The sequence below is a fragment of the Dermochelys coriacea genome, chromosome 27 (assembly GCF_009764565.3).
Source record: "Dermochelys coriacea isolate rDerCor1 chromosome 27, rDerCor1.pri.v4, whole genome shotgun sequence".
Lineage (NCBI taxonomy): Eukaryota > Metazoa > Chordata > Testudines > Dermochelyidae > Dermochelys > Dermochelys coriacea.
The window spans coordinates 11,488,656-11,513,022 of record NC_050094.1 but is presented as its reverse complement, the minus strand read 5'-3'; the positions used below and the strand labels follow the sequence as shown (position 1 = coordinate 11,513,022).

At 56.3% G+C, this 24,367-nt stretch overlaps 1 protein-coding gene across 17 annotated transcripts in view; it reads left to right on the top strand.

Annotated features, from left to right (window-relative positions):
- SRCIN1 (SRC kinase signaling inhibitor 1) overlaps positions 1 to 24,367 on the top strand; it is a 177,502-nt gene that overhangs the window by 147,852 nt on the left and 5,283 nt on the right. For 9 of the 17 annotated variants that reach the window (XM_038385619.2, XM_038385618.2, XM_038385623.2 and 6 more), the window contains 10 exons: positions 373 to 494; positions 3,193 to 3,340; positions 4,321 to 4,621; positions 5,888 to 6,131; positions 7,683 to 7,837; positions 7,940 to 8,092; positions 9,248 to 9,376; positions 11,932 to 11,991; positions 12,923 to 14,296; positions 19,956 to 20,093. In XM_038385619.2, coding sequence (XP_038241547.1) covers positions 373 to 494; positions 3,193 to 3,340; positions 4,321 to 4,621; positions 5,888 to 6,131; positions 7,683 to 7,837; positions 7,940 to 8,092; positions 9,248 to 9,376; positions 11,932 to 11,991; positions 12,923 to 14,296; positions 19,956 to 20,093 — 2,824 coding nt within the window. Of the gene's footprint in view, positions 1 to 372; positions 495 to 3,192; positions 3,341 to 4,320; positions 4,622 to 5,887; positions 6,132 to 7,682; positions 7,838 to 7,939; positions 8,093 to 9,247; positions 9,377 to 11,931; positions 11,992 to 12,922; positions 14,297 to 19,955; positions 20,094 to 24,201; positions 24,320 to 24,367 lie in introns of those variants that run through there. The other 8 variants (XM_038385629.2, XM_043503289.1, XM_038385631.2 and 5 more) reach the window with 5 other exon arrangements.

Sequence of the window (24,367 nt, the reverse complement as noted above, 5' to 3'; positions counted from 1 at the left end):
CGAGGCGCCCAGTGCCCGTCCCTGACTCTGTCTGTGGCTCTCTGCCTTCTCCAAGAGGGCCTGGGGATAGCTCTGGGAATTAAAGTCTGTTGGGCCAGCTCCCCACAGCTGGTATAAATTGGCCATAGCACCAATGGGCCAGTTTGGAGAGGCCTCTGGTCGGCCTTCTTGCCGGTGCATGATCCTGAATAGGTACCAGAGCTGCTAACGGCCCAAGGGGAAAACTGCCCGGGGCCTGAGCTGCTAGGGTTGTGTGCGTGCCCTGGGGGCTCTGCCCACACTCACCGATCCAGCCCAGCTGCTCCCCTGCCCTCCAGCATTGGGAGCCTTCCCAGAGGACAGGGGAGTGACATTCGCACGGTGTGCTTACAGCGACCTGGAGAAGTCAGTGGAGAAGATTCAGAAGGACAATCACCGGCTCGTCCCTGTGCAGGAGCTGGAGGAGAAGGCCGTGGTGCTGAAACAGCTGGGGGAGACACTGACAGAACTGAAGGGTGAGAGGGGCCCGGCGAGAGGAGAGGACGGTGGCGGGGGGGAAGCTGCAGGAGTGTGTAGGTCTGGGGGGGCTGGTAGGATCATGGGAGGGATTACCTTGCACCCCTGAATGCTATCCAAGCGCACTCAATTGCACCCGTCAGGAATGGCCTAGGTTTGCTTGGTCCTGCCTCAGCGCCGGGGGGGCTGCGTTGCTTCCTGCCCTCCATTTCTGTGATTGTGTGGAGGTGGGTGCGGGGAGCCCTGGAGACCTGTGTGTGCCCGGGATCAGTATTCAGGATGGTTTGTGTGTATGTTTGCAGGCACACTTGTTGTTTGAGTTTATATAGGACTCTGTGTCTGCTTTACTGTGAGCGTGTGCATGTGCCCGGGGGCATATGTGCCGACAATTACAGGTGTTTGTGTCCACATGTACTCAGTGTGCTTTTAGGGTGAAATTTGCATCCCCAGTCCGCGGTGGAATCAATGAGAACCGGCCATCCGACCCCCTTAGGCAGCTTTCAAAGCTTCACCCTTAAGGCATTGGGATCTTTGATTTTATTGTGGGGTTGGCTTGTGGTTTGGAACTGGCAGACGTGACCCTGTAATTGCACACGTGGAAGTTTGCATATGTCCCATGTGTGAACCTGATGTTTACCAGGTGTGTAAGTTTTTGGCTGCGTGAGTCACGGATTTGGGAGTTGTATGTATCTGGGTTGTAGGTGTATTTGCATGTCTGGGTTTGTGTGTGTCTCCCTGCGTTGGTGTGTTCATGTGCTTGTATCGTATGTTTACATGTGAGTTTGTATGTATTTGGGTTGCGTGAGCATGTGTGTGTGTGTTTGCGTGTGCTAGCAAGTTTGCAGGTTGCAGTTTCCTGCATACTTGCAAGCATTTGCATGTATTCAGGTTGCATGTTGCCTGCCTGTGTTTGGGTGGCGTGTTGCTTGCATGTTTGGTGGGGTGTGTTACCTGTGTGTTTGCACGTCTCTGGGTTGCATGTTTGCATGTATTTGGGCTGCGGGCTGGTTGCACGTGTCTGGGTTGTGTGTTGCCTGTGCGTTTGCGTGGATGCATGCCTGCCGGTGTGTTTGCAGCTCTTCCACATGACTGCCTGCGTGGCTCGGTCCCGGTTTGTTCTGCTAGCTGTCAGAGATGCTGCCTGAGTGCATCTGACAGCTCATGGTGCTTGGGGCTCTGCCGGGGCTGCGCTCAGCCTTCCCCACCCCCTGCCATGGCCCATCTCTAGGCTGGAGTCCCCCTCCCCGCATTTAGCATAGAACATGGCACAGTTTGTGCTTCGGGAGCCAAGCCAGATGCTCAGCATAGGTGCGTGAAGAGCTGCAGAGGGCATGGGGGCGATGGAGGGAGAGGAGGGACATGTGGACAGACAGCGGACAGGGGGCTGGGCTTGGCCTGGCCTTTAGATCAATCAGGGAGAGCGCCCCTTCCCCATCACCCCCGCCTGTCACGCAGTTGCTGAACGTGGCCGGAAGCCAGAGCGAATGTGGGGAGTACAAGGCTCGGAGCCAGGAGCCCCCTGAGTTCTAATTCTGGCCCTGCCACTGACTCGCTGCACATCCTTGGTCAAGGCTCCCCGTGCCCATGGCAGGTGCCCCCCTCCCTCAAGTGCAGATAACAAGTTACGGCTGCCAACTTTCAACCAGGTTTGACCCAGCCCCTAACACTAGCTCCGCCTGTCACCCTGAAAGCAGTAACAGCCCTGAACAGCCCCGCTGCAACAGCGAGAAAGAGAGTGTATAAACAGCGCAGCGAGCAGAGGGGGTGTAACAGCCATTCAAACGGGAGCCTCCACCCATAACAAAGGCCCGTGGGAGGCTGCCCAAGTATCTGAACTGTGTGGCTGGTGGGGGTTTGGCTGGGTCTGGGTGTGAGTGTGGGAAGCAGGAGAAAGATCAGGGCAGCAGAGAGAGAAAGCAGCAAGGAAGCACTAGACGCAGAAGCACTGGTATTGTCGCCTCTCTAGATTACCATATTTCAAGGTCCCAAAGAGAGGACACTGCCACGGGCGGGTGGGGGGTACAGTTTCTATGGCAATACCATACCCCCCTTACTTCTGCATTGCTGCAAGGTGGCAGGGCGGCCTTCAGAGCTGGGCGCCCAGCCAGCAGCTGCTGCTCTCCAGCTGCCCAGCTCCGATGGCGAGGGAAAAGAACGAGCGAGGAAAAATCACGGACCTTTGTCCCTATGTCAAAAATCTGACCGGACGGAGATTGGAGGGCCAAAAAAGAGTTCGTGTTCAGGGAAACCCGGACATATGGAAACCCTGTGTGAATAGGCAGAGGGTGCTCCGGCCCTGCGAGTGCGTGACGGGGTGCTCCGGCCCTGCGAGTGCGTGACGGGGTGCTCCGGGCCTGCGAGTGCGTGGCAGGGTGCTCTGGGCCTGCGAGTGCATGGTGTGGTGCTTTGGCTGGTGGTGCCTGTGTTAGGGGCTGTGGCTGGGTCTGCCTACACGGGCAGTGCCCATGAGCTGCCCCTCTGCAATTACGGGGGCTTTTCTCCTAGGACAGACGTGGAGGAGGGTTTTCCCCTAAGTTCTCCCAGCTGCCTCCTCCCAGCTGTGCCAGGCAGACATGGGCAAGGCATAGCCGGGTGTGTCTCTGGATGCAGGGCTTTGCATTCCTGTGCAGCTGGGAGGGGAGGGTCTTGCCCAGCCCTCCCTGGCCCTGCTCTGACCCTGCGCCTCCCCCACCCCAGCTCACTTCCCCAGCCTTCAGAGCAAGATGCGGGTGGTGCTCCGGGTGGAGGTGGAGGCCGTGAAGTTTCTCAAGGAGGAGCCGCACCGGCTGGACAGCCTGCTGAAGCGCTGCAAGACGGTGACAGACACCCTCACCCAGATCCGCAGGTGAGCCCCTCCCAGCCTGGATCCCCAGGGGTATCCTGCTATCCCACCTCCAGGGTAGGTCCCAGCTCCCTGGGCCCAGATGCTGGTGTGCCCTCCCAGCCCGGATCCACAGGGGAGTCTCTTCCATCACACCCCAGGGTGGGTCCCGGCTCCTTGGGCCCTGATCCCTGCTGGGGCAGAGGGAGGGGTCTGGTTCCTCTCTCCGCTCCATCAATGATCCCAATCTTAGTCACCCCTTTGTCAAATTTCCCAGCCAGCCCCTTCCTGCTCTCTCAGGCATGGGAGGTGCTCCCTGTAACCATGCCCATAGCTGCTCGCCATCCTCTGCCCCGAGGCCTGCGCCTGACGGTGCTTGGGCAGCTGGGCTCAGACCCTCCAAGGGATTTGGGCACTTCAATACCTGGAGTCTGTCCATGCACCAATCAGAATAATCTCACAGGTCCCTTGAGCTGCCCCGTCTGTCTGTCTGTCTCTATCCACTCGTCTTTCGTCTTCGAGTGGAAGCTCATTGGGGCAGGGGCTGCCTTTTTGTTCTGGGTTTGTACAGCACCTAGCACAATGGGTGCTCATTACAGCCTCTAGGTGCACCAGTAATTACTGGAATACAAACAATTATCATTAGTGCTGCCTGGGAAAGGACGATTTAGTCCTGGTGGGAAATTTCAATTGAGTTTGCAAGTGTGAAATTTTTTGGGTACGTTTGATAAAATCAAAAACAAAAAAACCCCAAACCCAACAGGTGGGGGGAGACGGTTGAAAAACCTTTTTCGGTTAAAAAACAAAGTTTTGTTTTGAAAACTGAAAATGTTCCATTATTTGGTGGTGGTTGATAAACGTATCGACCAACATTGAACCGTTCGATGTGGTTGAAAATGTGTTTGGCAACAGGTTACAGCACTTCCTGGCTGAACAGCTGCCCCCCCCAACCCCACCTCCCCAGCCCCCCACGGGGACCTCTGAACTCTCTGTTCCATTGGCAGGCAAGTGGATGAGACCATGTGGGCTCAGTCCAACAACCTGAGCCAGTCCCCGAAGAAGGTGGCGCCAGAGACCGATTTCAGCAAGGGTCTGGATTTCGAGGTCCCCACCAGCCCCCCGATGAACCTCCATGACCTGACCGCCTCCACAGACACCCTGGGCACACCGGGCTTTGGGCATGGTCCCCTGCAACTCCCTAAGAGCAATAACCCCTCCCGAGCTCCGGAGATGGTGCTGGCCAAGACCCAGACGGGCCCCGAAACTCCCGGCAAGAGGAGCACGGACAAAGCCGTGTCTGTAGAGGTGAGAGCCGGCATTGGGGGGGGAGCCTGGCACTACTGCTGTGTTGTCTGGCCTGTCACACACCCAGGAGAGGTGGGGTGTATGCTGTAGGGGGTGCCACCTCCCCACCTACTTCCCAACACTCCCCACTGGAGCAGCTGCTGTTGCTTCTCTGCTGCTCAGTAGCTCCCCCACTGGCTGCCTGCGCAGGATAGAGCAGCCTGGGGGCTGCTCTGACATGTGGCGGCTCGGTGTGGGTCGAAAGGGAATCCTCTGGGAGAGAATCTGCCCTGGAGTATTGATTGGAGCCTCCTGATGTGCTGGGTTAAACCTTTAGTCCTGGAATCTATTTATAAGCGGGGAAGCATAGCCTAGAGGTTAGAGCAGGAGGAGGCCAGGGAGTCAGGACTCCTGGGTTCTATTCCCAGCTAGAGGAGGGGAGCGTGATCAGAGCAAAGTGGACAAGGAGTCAGGACTTCGAGGTTCCATCCCCACCTCTGCCACTGGCTGTAAGGATGGTCCAGGTGTCAGGGACCCTACCTCTGCAGGCTGGGTCACCTGCTGGGATCATCAGGTTGGATCTCACTCATTCCCAGCTGGCGCCGAGGCCTGCGGCATGGGTGGCTCCTCACTCTCTTCTGTTCCCTGCCTGCGGCTCAGTCTCCTGAGATCTGAAATGCTTTAGCCTAACTAGGCTTTGGGCTTAATACAGGGACGTGTGGGAGAGATTTTCTGGCTGATGCTATACAGGGGGGTCAGCCTAGATCAGGGGTTCTCAAACTTCATTGCACTGCGACCCCCAACAAAAATTACTACAGGAGCCCAGGAGGGGGGACCGAAGCCTGAACACGCCCAAGCCCCACTGCCCCAGGGCGGGGAGAAAGCCCAAGGGCTTCAGCCCCTGGCAGCGGGCCTGTAACCTGAGCTCTGCCACCCAGGGATGAAGCCCGTGGCCTTGGAGTTTGGGTTTGGCCCCAGTCTAAGCCAGCCCTGGCAACCCCATTAAAATGGGGTCATGACCCAGTTTGGGGTCCTGACCCACAGTTTGAGAACCACTGGCTTAGATGATCCCTTCTGGCCACAGACTGTATGAAACCCTCTAGTGACTCAGGCCCTTTGGAACAACCATGCCTGGGGTTCCTCCCAGAGCCCCCCAGCCTGTACCCCGGGATTCTGTGCAGCTGGGGATGGAGCCAAGCACCCCAGATCCTCCCACAGTGCCACGGGGAAGGTTCCCCCAGCCCGTCCCCCCATGCGAGCTCAGTGAGTGGTGCTTTCTGCCGGCAGGCCGCCGAGCGGGACTGGGAGGAGAAGAGGGCGGCGCTGACCCAGTACAGCGCCAAGGACATTAACCGCCTCCTGGAGGAGACCCAGGCCGAGCTCATGAAGGCCATCCCCGACCTGGAGTTTGCCGCCAAGCACAAGCAGGCCGCCAGCAGCGCCGCCTCCACGCCTGAACACAAGCCCTCCAAGCCACAGCACGCACAGAAAGCCACCGCCAAAATCGACCCCAACGGCCGCAGGGGCTCAGGTAGAGGGCAGGGAGGAGCGGGGGTGGTCAGAAACCAGGGTGCCCTTTGTAACGCTTCCCTGCGTCAGCTCTGAAGGTGCCCTCTCAAGTCACGCCCCCTGACCGCACCCCTCTTCAGCCTCTCTGCTACCCCCACTGAGTCAGGACTCCTGGATTCTCTATCAGGCTCTGGGCAGGGGTGTGGGCTCAAGTGGGGTTAGAGCACGTGGGGCAAGGAGCCAGGACTCCTGGGTTCTGTTCCTGGCTCTACAAGGAGACTGGGGTGTAGTTGGTTACAGGAGGGTGTGGCGCTGGGGGTCAGGACGCCTGGGTTCTATCGTCAGCCCTGGGAGGGCCGTGTGGTCTAGTGATTCTGCTCACTCTCAGCTGGTGAATTCGGCCACAAAGGGATCCAGGGGGACATGAGCTTGGGCAGGTTGTAGCCCTGCAGGGCTGGCGTTAAAAACTGGCGCAAATCAATTGCAGTCTGTGGGCTCCTGGCAAGTTGCCCAGGAGGCCCCTGATATGGAAAAGTTTGTGCAGCGTGCGCACACACACACACACACACACACACACACACACACACCCCCCCGGCAGTAGCAGAGCTACAAGGTTGACCTTGGGGATGGCTGAGGCTGCAGCGCCCCCTCTTGGCCAGCCTGGGCAGTGCAAGAGACTCTCCCTCCCGACGCTGTCAGCGGGCGTTTGGAACCCCACCGCCCGCTAGGACCATCCCCAGTTCAGACCAGCGCCTGGCAGCTCTTCCAAGCTGCAAGCAGGACCTGCTCTGAGCGCCGTGCTGCTCCTTGGTGGAGAACCGTGCTCCGTGCAGGAAAAACGTGTGAACCTAGAAACTCAGCTGGGTTGGCATCAGGGGGGTTGAATGCAGCTTCGGAGGGTTTACCTGCTGTCTTAACCAATGGGTCCTTATTGTAAGGGCTCTACACCGGGTATGGAAATTGTTATGTTTCTGTTCCCTGCCTGTAATGTGGATTGAATTTTAGAGCTCACGGTGCCCCCAAATCTACTAATGCACCCAGGGCCCCATTCGTGCAAGGCCCTGAGCACCCTCCAAGGTTGTCGAGGGCGCTCGGCACCTCACAGGATTGGTCCCGTGATCCCTGACCCCCTGCTAGCCCAGCCCGAGGCCTCTCCCGAGCGGCACGCCTGCCATCAGGCTCTGTGGAGTCAGTTGTGTGGCCAACCGTGCGCTGGGGCCTACGGGTGAGGTCCCCGGGGCTGTGTAACCTGACCCAAATGGGTCAGCATCCAAGCTCTCAGAGCCGGAGGCAATCGGCATGTCCTACACAAGCCGCTGCCCCGTTGCAAAAGCCACAGAGAGTTTCCCATCACGCTCACGCTCCAAAGAGCATACATCCTTCTTGATTGCACCAGCACATTCATAGGTGGGGGAAACACCAAAGCTGGGCTGCCCCATGCCCGCCTGAGCTGTGGACCCCTGGAGATTCTGCTGCGCCCCACTCGACCGTAGGGGAGTCCCTGGCTTGGGCCGGGGGGGGTGGATCGGGGAAGAGCGGGACATTGCCCCTAATGGCCCGGTTCTTTCCCCAGATGAGCTGACAGTCCCCAGGTATCGGACTGAGAAGCCCTCGAAATCGCCGCCTCCCCCCCCTCCTCGCCGGAGCTTCCCCTCCTCCCACGGGCTGACCACCACCCGCACCGGTGAGGTGATCGTCACCAGCAAGAAGGACTCCAGCTTCATGAAGGTATGGGGCAGGCTCCCCAGGGCGGGGGCGGGGAGCAGGGCTCCTCAGCCGGCCCCAGATGTCCAGGGATGATCCCCCCCCGGCCCCCTCTCACCCTTGCAGAAGGCGGAGTCGGAGGAGCTGGAGCCCCAGAAGCCCCAGGTGAAGCTGAGGCGGACGGTGTCGGAGGTCACCAGGCCTGCGTCCACCCCACCCATCATTGCCTCAGCCATCAAGGACGACGACGAGGAGGACCGGATCATCGCCGAGCTGGAGGTGGGTGCCAAAGGGGGTGGTGCGGGGAGGGACACGCATGACGGGAGCCCTGCCCAGAACGAACTCCCCCCCCATCCAGTCGCCCTGGGCCCGATCCTGCACTCGCTCAGGAGTAGCAGCATTGCCATCACTAGAAGCAGGATCGGGCCCCTGGCACACATGCAAGGAAGCACTGCCCTCTGGGGGAGACACGGGGGAAGGGCAGCCAATCAGTTCACTCTAACAGGGGTAGTGGTCTGGTCCTAGCGTCTCCGCTCATGGCTCCAGGGAGGGACAGCTGGGCTCACTGGCAGTCAGAGGGTTTGACCCTGCGGGGGCCCGGCAGGGTCAGGGTGGGCAGGGGCACCAGGCTTTGGCAGAGCGACTTCGTCCCTCTCGCTCCGGGCTTCCATCCTGTTTTGGAGTGTAGCCCCACCTGGCGGGGTGGTCTGAAGCTCTGCCAGGTTCAGAGAGGGGTAGGTTGGGTGCCCTACACCCAGGATAGAAACCCTGAAGTTCAGGTACCCTGAAAAAATCTATTCAGACACTGTGTCCTGGGGGGGACCGGAAATCTCCCCTGAAAGCTGGCGCCATTTCCTCTTGTCGGGTGGAGCCGAGGGCTAGATGTCCAGGATGCTTCTTGGGTCCTATTGAGTTCCCCTATGGCTGGCTACCACTGATGTTCCCTGATCCAAACCCCACCGAGTCTCTAGCTTGGCCTTCAGCCCTGCCCGAAACCCATTTGCAGACATCCCCATCGGACCGAGTGCCAGGGGAGTGCATGAGCCAGGCCATGATGTGAGCGGCAGGCAGGAGAAACTAGCTCCCTGGCCCAGAATCAGAGCAACAAGGGACCCTGCCTTCCCCTCGGGCTCCGTCCCGGGCCGGTCCGGGGTTCTCCGTCCCCAGGGGACAGGCCGGATATCGCAGGGCATGCGTCGCTCCAGGGGAGGAGCAGGCAGCCACACTCCAGTCTCGGTGGCCGGGTTTCCGGCTGTTACTTAAACACCCTCCGGCACCAGCGCACAGCTGAGAAGAGCCATTGTCTCGCCCACTGCGAGCTGGTGTCAGCGCATCTAGGCTGAGGCCGGGCTAGGGAACGGCAGGCCCAGGGCTCCCTCTCCGAACCCCCCGTTTTAGTTCCGCTGCACAACCCACCGTGTTCTGACTCCCCAGGTGTTTCAGAGAAGCTCTGGCTCCCCATTTATCCCCAAGTTCCGCTGCGACCGGCTCGCAGCTGCCGTCTCCCCCGCTCCCGCAGACTTGTGGCCCAATGGGGCCACCCTTGCAGCCGAAGGATGGAAGGTAACAGCTTGTGCCCGATCGCAACTCCCTCTTCCACCCGGCTGGCTGCCGCTGCCCAGCCGCCTCTCCCGTCTGCTCCCCCCCTTTCACGTGCTCTCTGGATTAACAAACTAATGGCTCATCACAGCCCCCGCATCACTCCCTGACGCTGGCGCGGACTATACTTACATGGCATGGTACTGGACACTAACCACCAGAGCAACGGACCCTGGCGCTGCCCCTAGGGGCCAGGCTCTGCACCCACGTGGGCGGGGGACGGGTGTGTGTGCGGGGGGTCACTGAGGAGGTGCCAGCTCCCACTGGTGAGGGATGGAAGGGTCTCATCACTGCACGTGGGATGCCTCACTGGAACAAGGGCTCTGGGTGGCGATGCATGCCGTGCACTGGGGACAATGGCCATGCCCCGGCGCATGATCTGGTCCGAGCTGTGCAGGGGCTTAGGCAGGTGGCCAGTGGTAGGAGACACCTGGGGTTCTCCACTGAACAGGGTCTGGGGGCATCCTGCACTCGCCTCGCCTGGGGTTTGGACCTGCGATGGCCCCGTTGGGCAGGATGTGGGTGGGAGAAGAAGACCGAGGGTGTAGAGAAAGTAGATGAGGAAGTGTTGTTTACTACTTATAACACAAGAACCAGGGTCACCAAATGAAATTAACAGGCAGCAGGTTTAAAACAGACAAAAGGAAGTATTTCTTCACACAACTTGGTCAACCTGTGGAACTCTAGATGGGATACAAGATAGGGAGGGATCTGAGTTACTACAGAGAATTCTTTCCCGAGTGTCTGGCTGGTGAGTCTTGCCCACATGCTCAGGGTTCAGCTGATCGCCATATTTGGGGTCGGGAAGGAATTTTCCTCCAGGGCAGATTGGCAGAGGCCCTGGGGGTTTTTCGCCTTCCTCTGTAGCATGGGGCATGGGTCACTTGCTGGAGGATTCTCTGCCCCTTGAAGTCTTTAGACTTGAGGACTTCAATAGCTCAGACATAGGTCAGGGTTTTGTTACAGGAGTCGGTGGGTGAGATTCTGTGGCCTGCGTTGTGCAGGAGGTCGGACTAGATGATCATACTGGTCCTTTCTGACCTTAAAGTCTATGAGTCTATGAACTCCTTGCCAGAGGATGTTGTAAAGGCCAAGACCTTAACAGGATTCAAAAAAGAACTAGATTAGTTCATGGAGGATAGGTCCATCAAAGGCTATTAGCCAGGATGGGCAGAGATAGTGTCCCTAGCCTCTGTTGCCACCGGGCATTGGCCACTGTCAGAAGACAGGACACTGGGCTAGATGGACCTTTGGTCTGACCCAGTAGGGCCGCTCTTATGTTCTTATGGGGCTGGATGGCAGCCAAGAGCACAGAAAGCAGGAGGCTGGAAGGGGGTAAAGCCAAAGAGGGCATGACACAGAGTGAGGGGCAGAGGGTACAGCTGCCAGTCAGAGAGGGGAGAAGATGGGCCTGGGGGAGCTGGACCAATGAGCCTGGGAGTGGGAAAGAGAAGGAGGGAAGGGACCGGGGTAGAAATCTACAGGGTGGGAATCTGCCCAAGAGCCCTGGCCACAATCCTTCCAGGCCCAAGGGCCGTCACATCCTGGGGATCCAGCAAGAGAGCTGGGTCCCTCCAGGCTGCAGGGAGGTTGCTGCAGGGAGTAACTCTCCTCCGGGCCTTCCTTTTGGGCTGTGTAGGAGACGATTCCCAGTGGATTCCAGTCCGAGAAGCCAGTCCTGCCTGCCACCCAAACAACTGGGTCAGCTGAGCCCTCGGGCATCTGCTCTCCCTCCCCACGGCTGATCAACTCTTCCACTGCCCCTCTCCAAACAAGGGTCAGATCACACCAACCCTGTGACTCCCCCTCCGCCCCTGTCTCCATGCTGGGAGTGCAGTGTCCCAAAACGCACCCCGCGCCCATCCGCCCCCTCACCCTTTATTGACCGGAGATGTTGGCAAGGCCCACGGCTCAGAGCACGGTGGCCGAGGAGCTCCGCTGCACCAAAAGGAGACACTTCGCCATCCCCGGCTCTCCCGCGGCCCCTCTCTGTCTGCGTCGCTCTCTTTCCCTCTTCTGCAATCCTATCTCCCGGTGCGTCCCTCTCCCGCACCCCAGCACCCGCGCTCCCCTTGTGCACCAGATTGGCGGCTCTGTGCTGTGTTTTCTGCTCAGCAGGCGCTGTGTCAAATGGAGCGGGGAATGGGGGGAGCTGACTCTCCAGCTGCTGGGTGGGGGCGGTGTGGAAGCGGCTCCCCAGTGGGTCTCTGCCGCCAGCCCCTTCCTCTGTCTGCTGCCCCGGTGCTGGGAGGGGTGTTTAGATCCTGGGGCGGGGTTGGCTCAGGCCTGGCTCTGGTCCTGGATGTCGGTGCCTGGCCTTGCTGTTTTCCCCTCCTTCCCACACCTGCCTCTGCTGGATCCTAGAACCCCGGAGGGTGGTGATAGAATCAGTCCTGCTGCATCAGGGCACCCCACGTGGGGCCACTCCCACGCCACGAATCCCAGGAAACGGGGCAGCCCCAGCCAGGCCCAGTGGGAGGAGCAGAATAACCCGTCTTGTTGCCCTGTTCTGCCACTAGGCTGCAGCAGCCGGCCAGCCCGATGCCGGAACAGACTCCAGCCACCAGCCATCAGTCCAGGTAAGCGCAACGGGGGGGGTGCGGGCCCTGGGCGGAGCCCCGATAGCTCCCAGCTCCAGACGAAGGAATTCCTGCTAGCACAGAATCCCCTACCCGTTAAATCACTAACATCTTCTCTCTCACCTGCCTCTCTGCAGTGCACAGCTCAGGGGGGCGGTCCCCAAGCCCCTCTGCCTCCAGAATGTATTAGCCAAAAGGGTCAGAGACACACCCCTTGGGTGTCCCTAGCCTCTGACTGCCAGAACGACTCCCTGGACAACAGGGGATAGACCACTGGATAATTGCCCTGTTCTGTTCATTCCCTCTGAAGCATCTGGCAGTGGCCACTTTCAGAAGACAGGACCATGGGCTAGCCGGACCATTGGTCTGACCCCGCATGGCCCTTCTGATGTTCTAATGTAATAGTATTGGGCAGGATAGAGGCCGACTCAACTCCTTCTCTGCGGATTTCTTCGTTGTAGGGACCCACGACCCACTGCATCTTGTAGTGCGTCTTTAATCCTGATTTCACCTCTGTCGGCAGGCTCTTTAAACAGCACATTGGCTACATGTTCCCCAGGGCAGCACCTATGCTGGTTAGATGCCTAACGCCCATTGGCTCCTCTCACCTACCCAGGTGCACTGTACTGTCCAGGCATCGAGAGGTGCCTAACTACCTTTGGAAGTCAGGCCCTAAGTCACCATTGCCCAAAGGGGTTACTGAAACCAAGCCCTCCCTCTTGAGTTATTCTGTATCAAGCGTGGCCCAGCGCTCAGGTGACTGCAGAAGTGGCTGGATAGTCTGGGATTATAGACCCAGTGGGTGGATTGTGAGGTTGGCAGCCCTGGCTAGGCAGGAATACCCTCTAAGAAACACTCAGCTCTCTTAATTTGCATGGTAAACTTCTCCCACTTCCCGCCTGCTGTTAACTGGTCTGAATTTTCTCCATAGGAATCGGCCTCTCCAGCCAGCCCGGCTGTCCGCCTCCCTCAGATTGTGCTCACCGAGTGGGTGCCTGCCCTGCCTTCGCCTGAAGCAGAGCTGGAGGTGGCTGCAGAAACAGGCAGCTCTCCGTGCACTTCCAGCGACAAAGAGGTGGGAATGGAAGGATCTCCACATGTGGAGCCTACACAGGCCATGGTTGAAATAGAGAGAAACTTGGAGGGACTGGGGCTCTTGCCAAGCAGCCCTGAGAACCAGGCCGAAAGGGAGGAAACCTCTCCCATCCGGGTGCCGTCTGGTTTCTTAAAGCAGGCTCTGTCAGTGCCTGGAAGCAGCCAAGCCTCACCTGTCCAGCCTGGAGGCGCTCCAGAAGGAGAAATGATAGCATTCTTAATAACAAACACCCCAACCCAGGCTCTGTCAAAGGATGGAGGGAACCCCTTGGCTGAGGAGGGAGGAGAAAAGGTTGGGACGTTGAACACCGGAGAGGAAGGCAGCTGCAAGACTATGGCCTACGGGCCAGTTGTCTGTGTGAAGGACAAACCCCTCATCGATCTCTTGAAAGAAGCCGCAGACCCTGAAGTGGGTTCCGAGAAGGTCTCCTCCGTCACTGACGAAGGCGAAGGGTCTAAAGCGGCCGTGGGATTTCACGGCGATGTCACAGAACCCAAAGCCAGGAGAACCAATCCAAGCTCGGAGAGGATGCCCCCCATTTCTGAAGACCCCAGTGGGGCTAGCAAGCAGGCGCAAAGGGAAGACCTCGCTAGCTGTCCAGCCTCAAAGTGTCCAACGCCAAGACCAAGATCTTTCCCAGGCAAAGATCCAAACTACCAGGTGTCTGAACAACTCACGATACAGCCTCCTGAGGAGCACTTCAGTGCTTCATCAAGATCCAGTGAGCATAGCGCCACCTCTGGGCAGAGAACCCTAGACCGATTTGCGGATGGAGAGGAGATCAAGGCAGCCTCGAATACCGGAGGGTCCCCAGCAGAGAGAGAGCACGACCGGGACCTAGAAGGCCAAACCAAAGAGGAAATGTCTCCTCTCGGCTTTGCAAGCCTAAGCAGCCACGAGATTTGCGAATGCACATACCAAAGACTGGACAGCCTTGAAGAAACTATCCGTGAGCTGGAGATGACCATTAATGAAATCAATATCCACCCATCAGCTGAATTTACATTTCGCAGAGAGCTGCTAGGACAGTTGGGGTCTCAGGATGACAGTGGGCTAAAGGAGGGCTTGGGGGATCTTGAACACAGTTGCTGGCGTGCCAGGACCATGGATTCAGAACAGGGTGAGGCTGATGCTCCCGGAAGGTCATCTCTGAGCGGGACCAAGCCACCTCTGCTACCCAAGCCGCAGCTTCCGCTCAACAGTCCTAAGGTTTATTTTCTGTTATTGCTCTTGTTGTGCTCTACGCTCGGATTCCATCTGACACCTTCTCTTCCTCCGCCTCCACCCGGCCCCACCCCCTTCCTGAGAATCCAGCTTCCCCTAGAGCCGAGGTGTAAAAAACGTCCCCTCCTCTTCCCCCGGCATTCGGACAGATCCTGCAATAACAGCAAACAGGCCGGAGAAATAATGGAGACTGGTGGCACGTGAACTAGAAAGGCAGCAGGCCCTTTGCAAGCGAACTGGCCCGCTTGGCATCTCTCTCTGTGTTTCTCTCGTGAGCCTTGTGGCGGGTTTTTTACACCTCCCTCGCCCCCCCCCCCCCGCTGGGTGTTAGCGCTGAATTAGACCGAGGTCGGCAGTCTTCATCCATTGCACCCGCATTCTGATGCCATCCGATAGGGGAGGGGTGACTGGCTTTATGGCCTGGCACAGACCCGGAAACAAGTACTGAACAGGGTGTGTCGGGCCTCAGTTAGCCACCGAGACCCTGGCCACCCCTCTGCTTTGGAAATTGAGTGCTGGCTACTGAGTGCAAATTCAAACTGTAGCTGGATGGCTGGATGTCAAGTTTGCTGATCAACCCCAAGGCAATAAAATCAGATCCAGATAAGAATGGGGGGACCTGAGAGATCCAGGAAGAGAAGGCAGATGACAAGGGAGACATTCCACACAGGACCTTAGCAGCAGGTTTGGGGGGTCATTTTAGCACAGGAGTCAGCCCCAAATGTTGAGCGCTAAGGGCCAAGTTCTGCTGAAATTTACACCTTAACCAGTGTCCATCTGGAGTAACCATATTAATTTTTGTGTAGTTATTCCAGTTTCATGCCTGTGGGATCGAGGGCAGGATCAGGACCTGTTTAAAGGGCCCCTGCTCTGCATTGTGTTAATCAGAGTATGTCAGCGCTGCAAAGAAAAACCTGCAACACTGAATTTCAGAGCCTGGCTCAGGCTTCGGGGCAAAAAGTAACAGGGATGTTCCTGCTCACACTGGAGCCCGGGCTCTGAAATCTGGCAAGCGCGAAGGGTCTCGGAGCCCTGGCTCCATTCCAAGCCTGAACATCTACATGGCTCCTTTTAACCCAGCGAGCCCAAGTCAGTTGACCTGGGCCCTGAGACTCAGTGCCATGGATTTTTCTTTGCCGTGTAGACGTACCCTTAGGGACGCCACATTAGATCCCCTTCATTTGTAAGTAAAAGGATGGAGAGTTTTGTGACTCTCACTTTTCTAAGTAACTGCACTTTAAGTGGCAGATGGTTCTCCTAATTAAATCACAGAGCTGAGCTCCTGAAGCTGTCCAAATTGGTTGCAAATGGAATCTGCAAGGACCAGGCTTCTTGCTGAATAGCTGATGAGGGAAGGGGGTGGGGGAACTCTGCCAGTCAGAACTCTGCTTATTCCTTTATTAACCCTCCGCTTTTATGAATGAATCCCTTTTCCCTTTGTAGCAATTATACTGGACCTGGTTCTTGTTTACATTAAGGCCCCTTGACGGCGCCTGCATAAACGGGACTTAAAATGGATGTCGCTGTCATTTGCTGCCACTTCAGTTCCGGTTACACAACGGAGTGGTGTAAAGGGACCATAGGGTCTGTATACACTGCAGTCGGGCGATTGCACCTCGTATAGACGTATGCGGGCTAGCTTTAATTCAGTTAGCTTAGGTACGAATAACAGTGAAACTGCTGCAGCACCAGCTAGCTACCCAGGATCCCTTGAATGCTGCCATGGCTTCACTGCTATTAGTACCCGAGCAATGGTCACATCTCTGATGTCCGTGTAGACAAACCCTGAGTGTAAATGAGAAGTAAGCCCACAAGTTTTATGTATCGCTACAGTAGCAGGACCTCTGGTTGCCTGGATGCGTCACAAAACAAAGGTCTTGAAACAGGAGGCCACTTAGCTAGGGTTTGGCTGAATCGGTCACTAATCAGATGAAAATTCACCCTCCGATCACTCTAAATTTCTGGGCTGTTTAAGACCCAAATCCAAATCATAACAGCTCACCCCTGTCTGTAATCACTGCAATGGGCAGCGTATCACACCAGAGCATAGCTGGGAAATGTTATATGCTCACAGCATGCACCCAGAGAACTTAGCCACAAACAGAAATACGCCTACTGGTAGCACGACTTTATATCTTAGAATTCAGAATAACCCACAAGAGCCCAAAAACCAGAGAGACGGAAAGCAGGCTGCTCCCTAGAACAACGCGTCTCAATTAACCTCACCTTACTCTAGGCTGGCTGGTTGACACCCATCGGTGCTCACTGCACTTCTCTTGTACAGCCCATTTAGACTCATTCATTTACTACTCTGCTCAATCTAATGTCATGGGCCTGATTTTTGTGTCATTGAAATGATGGTCCATCCATTTACAGCTCCTGGGTTCGGATGCTCATGCCTGGCCTAAATTTCAGCTCGGCGCACATCCTGCTCAGCATTCCTTTACAAAGCCCTGTTTGTGCCATCCATTGTAGCTGGTCCCAGATCTGCTAGTGTCTTTCCATAATAACTGTAGCAACCTGCATGGAACTTGGAGAGAGGAGCACAGGTTGCAGGATGGAAGAGTTTGGAAGAGGCACCAGAAAGTCAGTCTGTGTGCACATGGCTAGAATGCTAGCACGCACTCCAGGAAACAATAATGAGCTACATGGGGCAAACGATTGCAGTGATCGGTTACTAGCTATTCCTTGGGCGCAGCCTTGATATCCACCCAAGTTACAGGACCTCTGTCTGCTTACAGATTAATCTTTTCTTTGTGCTGTCCTTCTCACCAGCTTCTGTATCTCAAACTGTATGTGGATAGCTAATAAAAACTGCTTTATTCCCACCGTCATGATTCCCACCTGGAACTCTGCCTCTGTCTCAAAGCAGCTCTCTTTCTTTCGCTTTCACATGCATCCTCTCATCGAGCCGGGATGCATTCCCTCTGCTTTCGGTTTTCCATTGCTTTCAGTGGTTTTTCCCTAGTCCCTGCTGTTTGCATTGCGGAATTACCTGATGAGAATGTGCTGACAGACCAGGTGGGCGAGGTAATATCTTTTATTGGACCAACCTCTGTTGGAGAAAGAGACAAGCATTCACAGAGCTTGTCCTGCGTTTCCCAGCCCCGAAGAAGAGCACGGTGCACGCTCGAAACCTTGTCTCGTTCACCAACAGAGCTTGTTCCAATCAAATCTCTCTCCTATCCTGGGATCGACAATGCAAACGCTTCCGTGCTGAGAAGTTTCCTGTTCATTTCGGAACATATCAAACCGTGTGTATAATTGGGACCCCTCCAGGGGAGGGGGATTAGGGTGATCTTGGTGTGGAAAGAACAGGGGGGTGTCAAGTTCAGAGTAGCAGCCGTGTTAGTCTGTATTTGCAAAAAGAAAAGGAGTACTTATGGCACCATAGAGACTAACAAATTTATTTGAGCATAAGCTTTCGTGAGCTACAGCTCACTTCATCAAGTTATTGATCGAGGATGGGATCTGGCTGCAGCATCAACATCCAGGTTTGGGGAAAAAATCCCAAAGTCGAGGGACTTTTGGAACCTGGTTTTTGGCTCCGACATCTAATTGGGCTTGGAGCTGTTTGCAAAATGTGAGGGCTGGATCCAGGCTTGGATTTCAAACCCCCCCCCCCCCAGCAGTACGGGGGTATTTGGCTCTGCGAGAAGGTTTGGGCCCATCTCAAGCACAGATTTTTGGCCAACAATTTCTAACCCAGATGCCTAAAATTAGGCACCCAATTCCACAGTTAGGCACCTAAATCGAGGGCCTGATTTCAGAGGTGCTGAGCACCTGCAGTTTCCAATGTCTTTGGCTGGAGCTGTGGGGCTCAACATTCATTTGTCTCTCTAGGCATTCCTGTGTGAGCACATTGGCTTTTATCATTGTGCTTTCTTTGTGGGGCTGCTGGTGGTGCACATCACACTTGAGGAAAGATTCCAGGCCAGATTCTGATCTCAGTTACCCCATAGTAAATCTGGACTCACTCCCTTCAATTGCGTGCGCAAGGGGCTGCATCTCCACTCCGATGTCAGGTCCTTTCCTCCTCTGAAATCCCAGGCATGTTCTTCCCCCAATCTCGGCACTCGAACATTTGCTGTCGACGCTCCCAGGAGACAAGAGTGTCAGGTCCCTGGTTAATTTGTATCCCGAGGTGCTTAGAGACACTGCGTGGGTGTGGATATCACACATCACGGGTGGATCTGAGCAAAAGGCGCCATGCGTGGTGGTGGTGGTGCCCCCACAGCCCGCTGGGAAACAAGTCCCCCCGCTCACTGGGAAATGCAGTGAAGTAATTTGGAAGGCTGGGCGCTGCATGGCAGAGGCTCTGGTGGCCTGTTTCCAGCGTGGGGCAGTACTGAGGGGATGCGTTTCCAATGCCAGAGAATCTCATGGGGCTCACCCGCCCCAAGAGAAATATAACCCCCAAAACACCAGAAGGCCCCTTAAGACTCACTTGTTTTCTGTCTCTCTGATGGAGAATAAGGATGCGGTAACCGTGTAAGTGTGCCGCCTTTTGGACATCTCTGTCCTTCGCCTCCTGTTTAGGGTGACCCCTCTCCCTAAGGCACATCCTGCCCCAAAGTTTGGGGGTATGGAGAACCAGGGTTTTGGTTTGGCTCCATGTTACAGACCTGGGGCCATGAGCAAAGCTTGGCTCCCGACCAGAAATTCCCACACTTTCCGTGCTGCCTGGGTCTGAGGCTATGGTGATGGGCTCACTGCCAGCACGGCCCTCCCCGAGGTTCAAAAATCAAGGGTTAGGCCCAGCAAAATTGTTGGATTTTTTTTTTTAATGATAGATTTGTAGTTCTTTGTCTTTACCTACTGGCTTTTGCGCCTTTAGGCTCCCGCTGGAAGGGGATCATGATTTCAAACATCAGTCTGCTGCCTGGTGCTTCCCGTTGTTTCAAACTGAAAGCCCAGATCCTCTCCTCATGCTGTGATGCTCGGAGCCAGGGCGCTGATCAAAACACCAAAGCTCATGTGACTGAAATGGCAAGAGCTGGCGAGGCTGGAGCTGCCAACAGTGCTCCGGGCCAGGAGCCATGGGTTGGCACAACCGGGCTGGATAAAAGCAAGGTTCTCCTGAAGAGGGTCTTGCTGTGCTGGAGATGCTGCCAGTAGCTTGGGGTTTGGGGCGAGGATCCTACTAGTAAAAAGCAGCAAACCCAGGCTCAGTTATGCTGACGGGCCCATTGCACTGTTCTATAGGAGCCTTAAAGTGGGTGCCAGCCCCCTTCCCAGAGGGGCTGCGTTTACCATTCAGTCCACTTAGGGGTGAGCTTTTCAAAGCACTTGGGCCCGGATCCTCAAAGGGGTTTAGGCCCCTAATTAATAGCAGTTAGGACCCTAAATACCTTTGAGGATCTAGGCCGTAACATTGGCCTAAGTCTGCTCCCGTTGAGGGACCGATTTCAATGCGGGGTAGGTCGGTGCGGAGCACTGATGAAAATCTCGCCCCTGTGGGCATCGCAGGGGGCCTCTGGATCTCACTCACAAACCACTGCGAGATCTTCGCCCCGGGAAGCAAGGCTGGGTATGCCGCTGGTCGGCCCCAACCAGCTGCCTCCCATGCCCGGAACCAGAGCAAGCGTTAGGTTGGCTCATTCGTGCATCGGATTTAACCCCCCAACCCTGTGTGTTTCAACAGAGTGGTGGCGTTTCCATTCCAGCCATGAAGATGGTGAATCCGGCCTCCCGGCTGAAGCAGAGCCAGCAGGCGAGCCCGGACAAAAGCAAACACATAAAGCAGAGAATGGAATACATGCGGATCCAGGGACCACAGCAGGTAGTTTATCTCTAGAGCAGCTGCTCCTCTCTGTTAGCCGCAGGGGGACCCAAAGGCTGGTTAGGAGCCCTGCTTGTCTCTGTACGTCTGCAGGGGAGGGTGGGATAAATTTGCCCAAGAGTCTGTGTGATCTGACAGTTCAAATTTTCTGTTGCTGCTTTTTGCTCTCCTGGAGCCTGCCACAGGTGAGGGGGGAGGTATCTGTGTACCTGTGGGAGGCAGCTGACTCGGGGGAGGTGAGATGTGCAATCAGCTCTGCTAACCCTCACCACGACGGCTTCCACAGCATTAAACTGGGCACTGAGCTGAGACCAGCAAACGCATGTCACACATGGTGTGAGGGTTGAAGTAGGATTTGCATCTTCCCCCGAGCTCACTACCCCAGCTTCATTTCCACCCTTGCCCATCGATTTGGGAGGGCCATGTCTATCAGTCATCCTTTTCTAAGAAGGAGAGACATGGATCACTTTGACCTTAGATCCTAGACGGGCTTGAAGCCCCTTCAGAGTCCATCGTGCTCGTGATGGCAAATGAGTAACCCCCCTCCCCACCCCCAGTGCTCCACACAAAGTGATCTTGTGGGTCCCTGAATCCACCAGGTGGGCCCAGTCTTTGTCCACAGGGGCGCTCTCCTCTGGTATCTCCTGGTGTGTGCGGCTCTTTACAGGCCGCTGGGGAGAGGAGCGGGGATTTATGGCCGGGGGCGGTGGGGTGGGGAGCTGATGTTCAAGCTGGGGAGACTCTCCTGTGGAACAAGGTGTTTGATGGCTCGGCTGTTTTCAGAGTCCGATCTCAGAGCACTTTGCCGTTGAGCTCGGCAAGGAATTGGTAGCCAGTTGATGCCCGCTCCAGACTCTGCCCACAAACATTAGCCATGCCCAGTGCTCTCCATTAGCAAGATCCCAATGGATGCTTCCTAAAGGTGTGGGGGGGGACTGTCTCTCTCCCTTCTCCAGCCCCCTCCAGATATCCTGCTCCCCACCCATCTTTGCCCAGCACACCGCAGGCTCCCCCAATACAGACAGCCCCAGAGCTGGGCCCATTCACGGCTCTGCAGTGGGGTGAGGGGGCTTCGTGGCTCCAACCTCCGCAGCAGCTCTGGGACTGTGTTCTTTCCAAGGGGGACATGTGAAACAGTGGGCAAAGGGGGTGGGGTGCCGGGAGACTGTAGGGCAGTTGGATGAAGATTTGGAGTAGACCCCCCCGACCCCGGGCGCCTCCCCACTCCCCGTTCCACACGGGCTTGTCTGTGGTAGCATTGAGCGTGCAGCTGGGTTCACTTGCTTCTGTTGTTCTTGCCGACGCTAACAGTGGCTGTCCAGCTTTCTGAAGCCACAAGGCAAGGTAACAAAAGCCAGTTTCTAGCCCTTAAACCTTCCCCCGCCCCCGACCTTCCCCTCCTTCCCCTCCCTGACTGACACCCCGCTCCCCTCCTCACTCCCCACCCCTTTTTTTGCCCAATTGCCCCCAGCACCAGTGGCCAGCCCTAGCCTCCCATCCCCCAGTCCCTGTCCCCGCTGAGCGACAGCACCCTGGGGATGGCTTGTCTGATGTCCCAGCCTCCTCCAGTTGAAACCCTGCAGTCTGTGTTTCAACCCCTCCCCCCGATCCTCCTGAAAAATCCCAAATTTTGCTCGTTTGGGTGTAACAAAACCCAATGGGTACAAGGGCAGGTTCCCCCACTCCCCGGCCCGGCTGCCGTGGCCGCGCTGGGTTTTGAGCCACGTCTCGTGAGCAAAATGGACCTGTCCCCGAAAGGGTCTGAGCTGCTTCCTTTGCACGTTCCCCACCCACACTTCCTGCAGTGCTATCCGGGGTCCACACTCCTAGAGCCCAGCACAGGTGCTGTTTGTCAGTTCCCGGGAGAGCTGGCTCCCCGCCGAGAGGCAGCCCCCAGCCCGCCGTGGTGCTGTTGAGCTCTTTCCGCAGGGTGGGGATGTCTGTGCATGGCCAGACTCCCTGCATTCCACCCCCCACATTCAATCTTGCAGCGTTACACTGGCCCATGACAAGCAGGGGTGTCCCCCACACAGATACCAAATCCCTTAGTATGTTCTGTTCTCATGACAACGATTTGGGGGCTGATTTCCAAGGCACAGATGCGTGTGAGGAGCCTGAGTCCCTTTGCTGGTCCATGGGCGCCTGACTCCTTTGTGCCTGGCCTGGGGAATTTTGCTGGGCATACAGGACTCAAAAGAAGCAGTCGGGAGCTGCAGTTGGGGCACGGGGGGAGGGGAGATACCCTCTCTAGGTATGGAGAACAGACAGGAAACACCGCTGAGGCAATTACCCTAGACCCACCCCATCACCTCACTGCAGACCAGAGTAGCTGGCAGGGAAACCATCATGCCCTGGCACCATGCCTCTGGCCACCGTCAGATGACAGGATGCTGGGCTAGATGGGCCATTGGTCTGATCCAGTGTGGCCACAGTTATGTTGTTTTGTCCTCTTTAGATGCTAGAATATGCCTATGGCCACAGACACCTAAGACCTCCTAGACCCTCTCTTCCATTTGCCTGCTGGTGCAGGATTGTGCCCTTGCATACATTTCCTCATGCCTTGGCCAATCCAGGGTTTCAAGGCTGTGATTAAGGCAACCATCTAAGGCAGTGTTTCCCCACCGGCAGGTCAAGAGCCTCCTGGGGAATCACAAAAAAGCACGAGGGAGAGCGGAGGTGTCATAAGACATTGCTCATTTCATTACAGTCTAGAGCAAAGAAATGCTCACTCTCCCACGCCATGCTTGCAGGCAGTGTGTTCTCTGGCAACCTCTCGCTACACATACGCAAATAACGGCCAGCTGCGTGGCACCATTAGCATTGATATACGGGGGGGTTTTTTAACTCTTATAGTTGCAAAAATTGTTGATTTAGTATAAAGAGGTTGTTAAGCTGAAGAAACGCTAGCCGAAGGGATTTGGAGCAGGGCGTCTAAATGAGCTAGACGCACAAGTCCCATGACTTTGGGAAAAATCCCATTATAGGGCATCACAAATTAATGGGAGTTTAGCACCCAGGTCATCTAGGCGGCTTGGAAAATGTCCAAGATGCCATTCCGAGGCCGTGCCCAACGCATTGCACCATGGGGACGTCTTTGCAGAGACCCAGCCTGACCTTGCCTTATCCTGATTTCCCCCGCATCTCTCTCAGCCAGAAGCGCGGTGGCTCCCCAAGTCCATTCCCCCACCACCTCAAGATTCGCACACTTTGTGAAGCCCCACTTTGGGCCCCACTGTGCAGCTATTGCTCAGCCAGAGCCTGCCCCAAAGCCTGTTGTGGTCAAAGGGAAGCTTTCCATTGACTTCAGGATCACACCTTTAAGCTTTCCTCATGCCTTGGTCATACCGGCTCCTCTCTGCGTGTAGGGGCCAGCGACACAGCGGACCTCTCTCCCCTTCCATCTACGGATGGGGCAGGAGGGGGAAGGTCTTGCAAGAGAACCTGTGCGTTTGCCTCTTTCCTAGCAGGTTACATAGAGCTGCTGAGACCCTTCGCGGCTGCTCTGTCAGTCACTGGTGTCCCTCACCGGGAGCTTCGCTTGGGCAATGTGGACTATTCTATTTCAATGCTTCATAAAGTTTTGGGGTGCTGTCCTCCTTCCCCACGCTTAGGCTAACCCAGCTTGGTGGGGGTTGGAGGGGGGCAGAGACACATTTTTGGAGGACCTACCCCTATCCCCCACCACCCGTGGCTTCTGAAGCTGCTCAATCCCAACACAGGTCATTGAACACCCTCCCCAGCCAAGTGATACTCCCTGGAGTTCACAAGCGTCTGTGCACAACCGTCCCTTTTGTTTGCCCCTGTGGGACAGCTCTGATAAACAGCACCTCTGCAGCCACCTCCCCGCTCCTCACCCCCCCTGGAAATCCCGCCTTCCCCCACGCAGCTGTGATGCAACTAACTTGAATATGGTTGTTGTTCTAACATGCTGTGCATGCCCAGTCTAACATTTCAATTCTTGTTCCCCCCACCCCGACCTTTCTCTCCTGTCTCCCTCTGCCTGCCTGCCTCTCTGTGTGCGTGTGTGTCTGTCCGTCTGTCTGTCTGTCTGTATCTCTCTGTCTCTCGCTCGCCTTCTCCTCTTGGTGGTGCTCCTTCCCTCATCCAGTAACCCGTGGAACCAGATCATCTCGTGCTCTGTTTGTGGTGTGGACCTTTTCCCAGCTGCTCGACCTCAGGCCTAAATCAATGCTGCTTCTGAACAAATTCCTTTTAAAAAACAAAACTGTTTGATTCCCCTCCCCCCTTCCTCCTTCTCCTCCTCCTTGAATCTT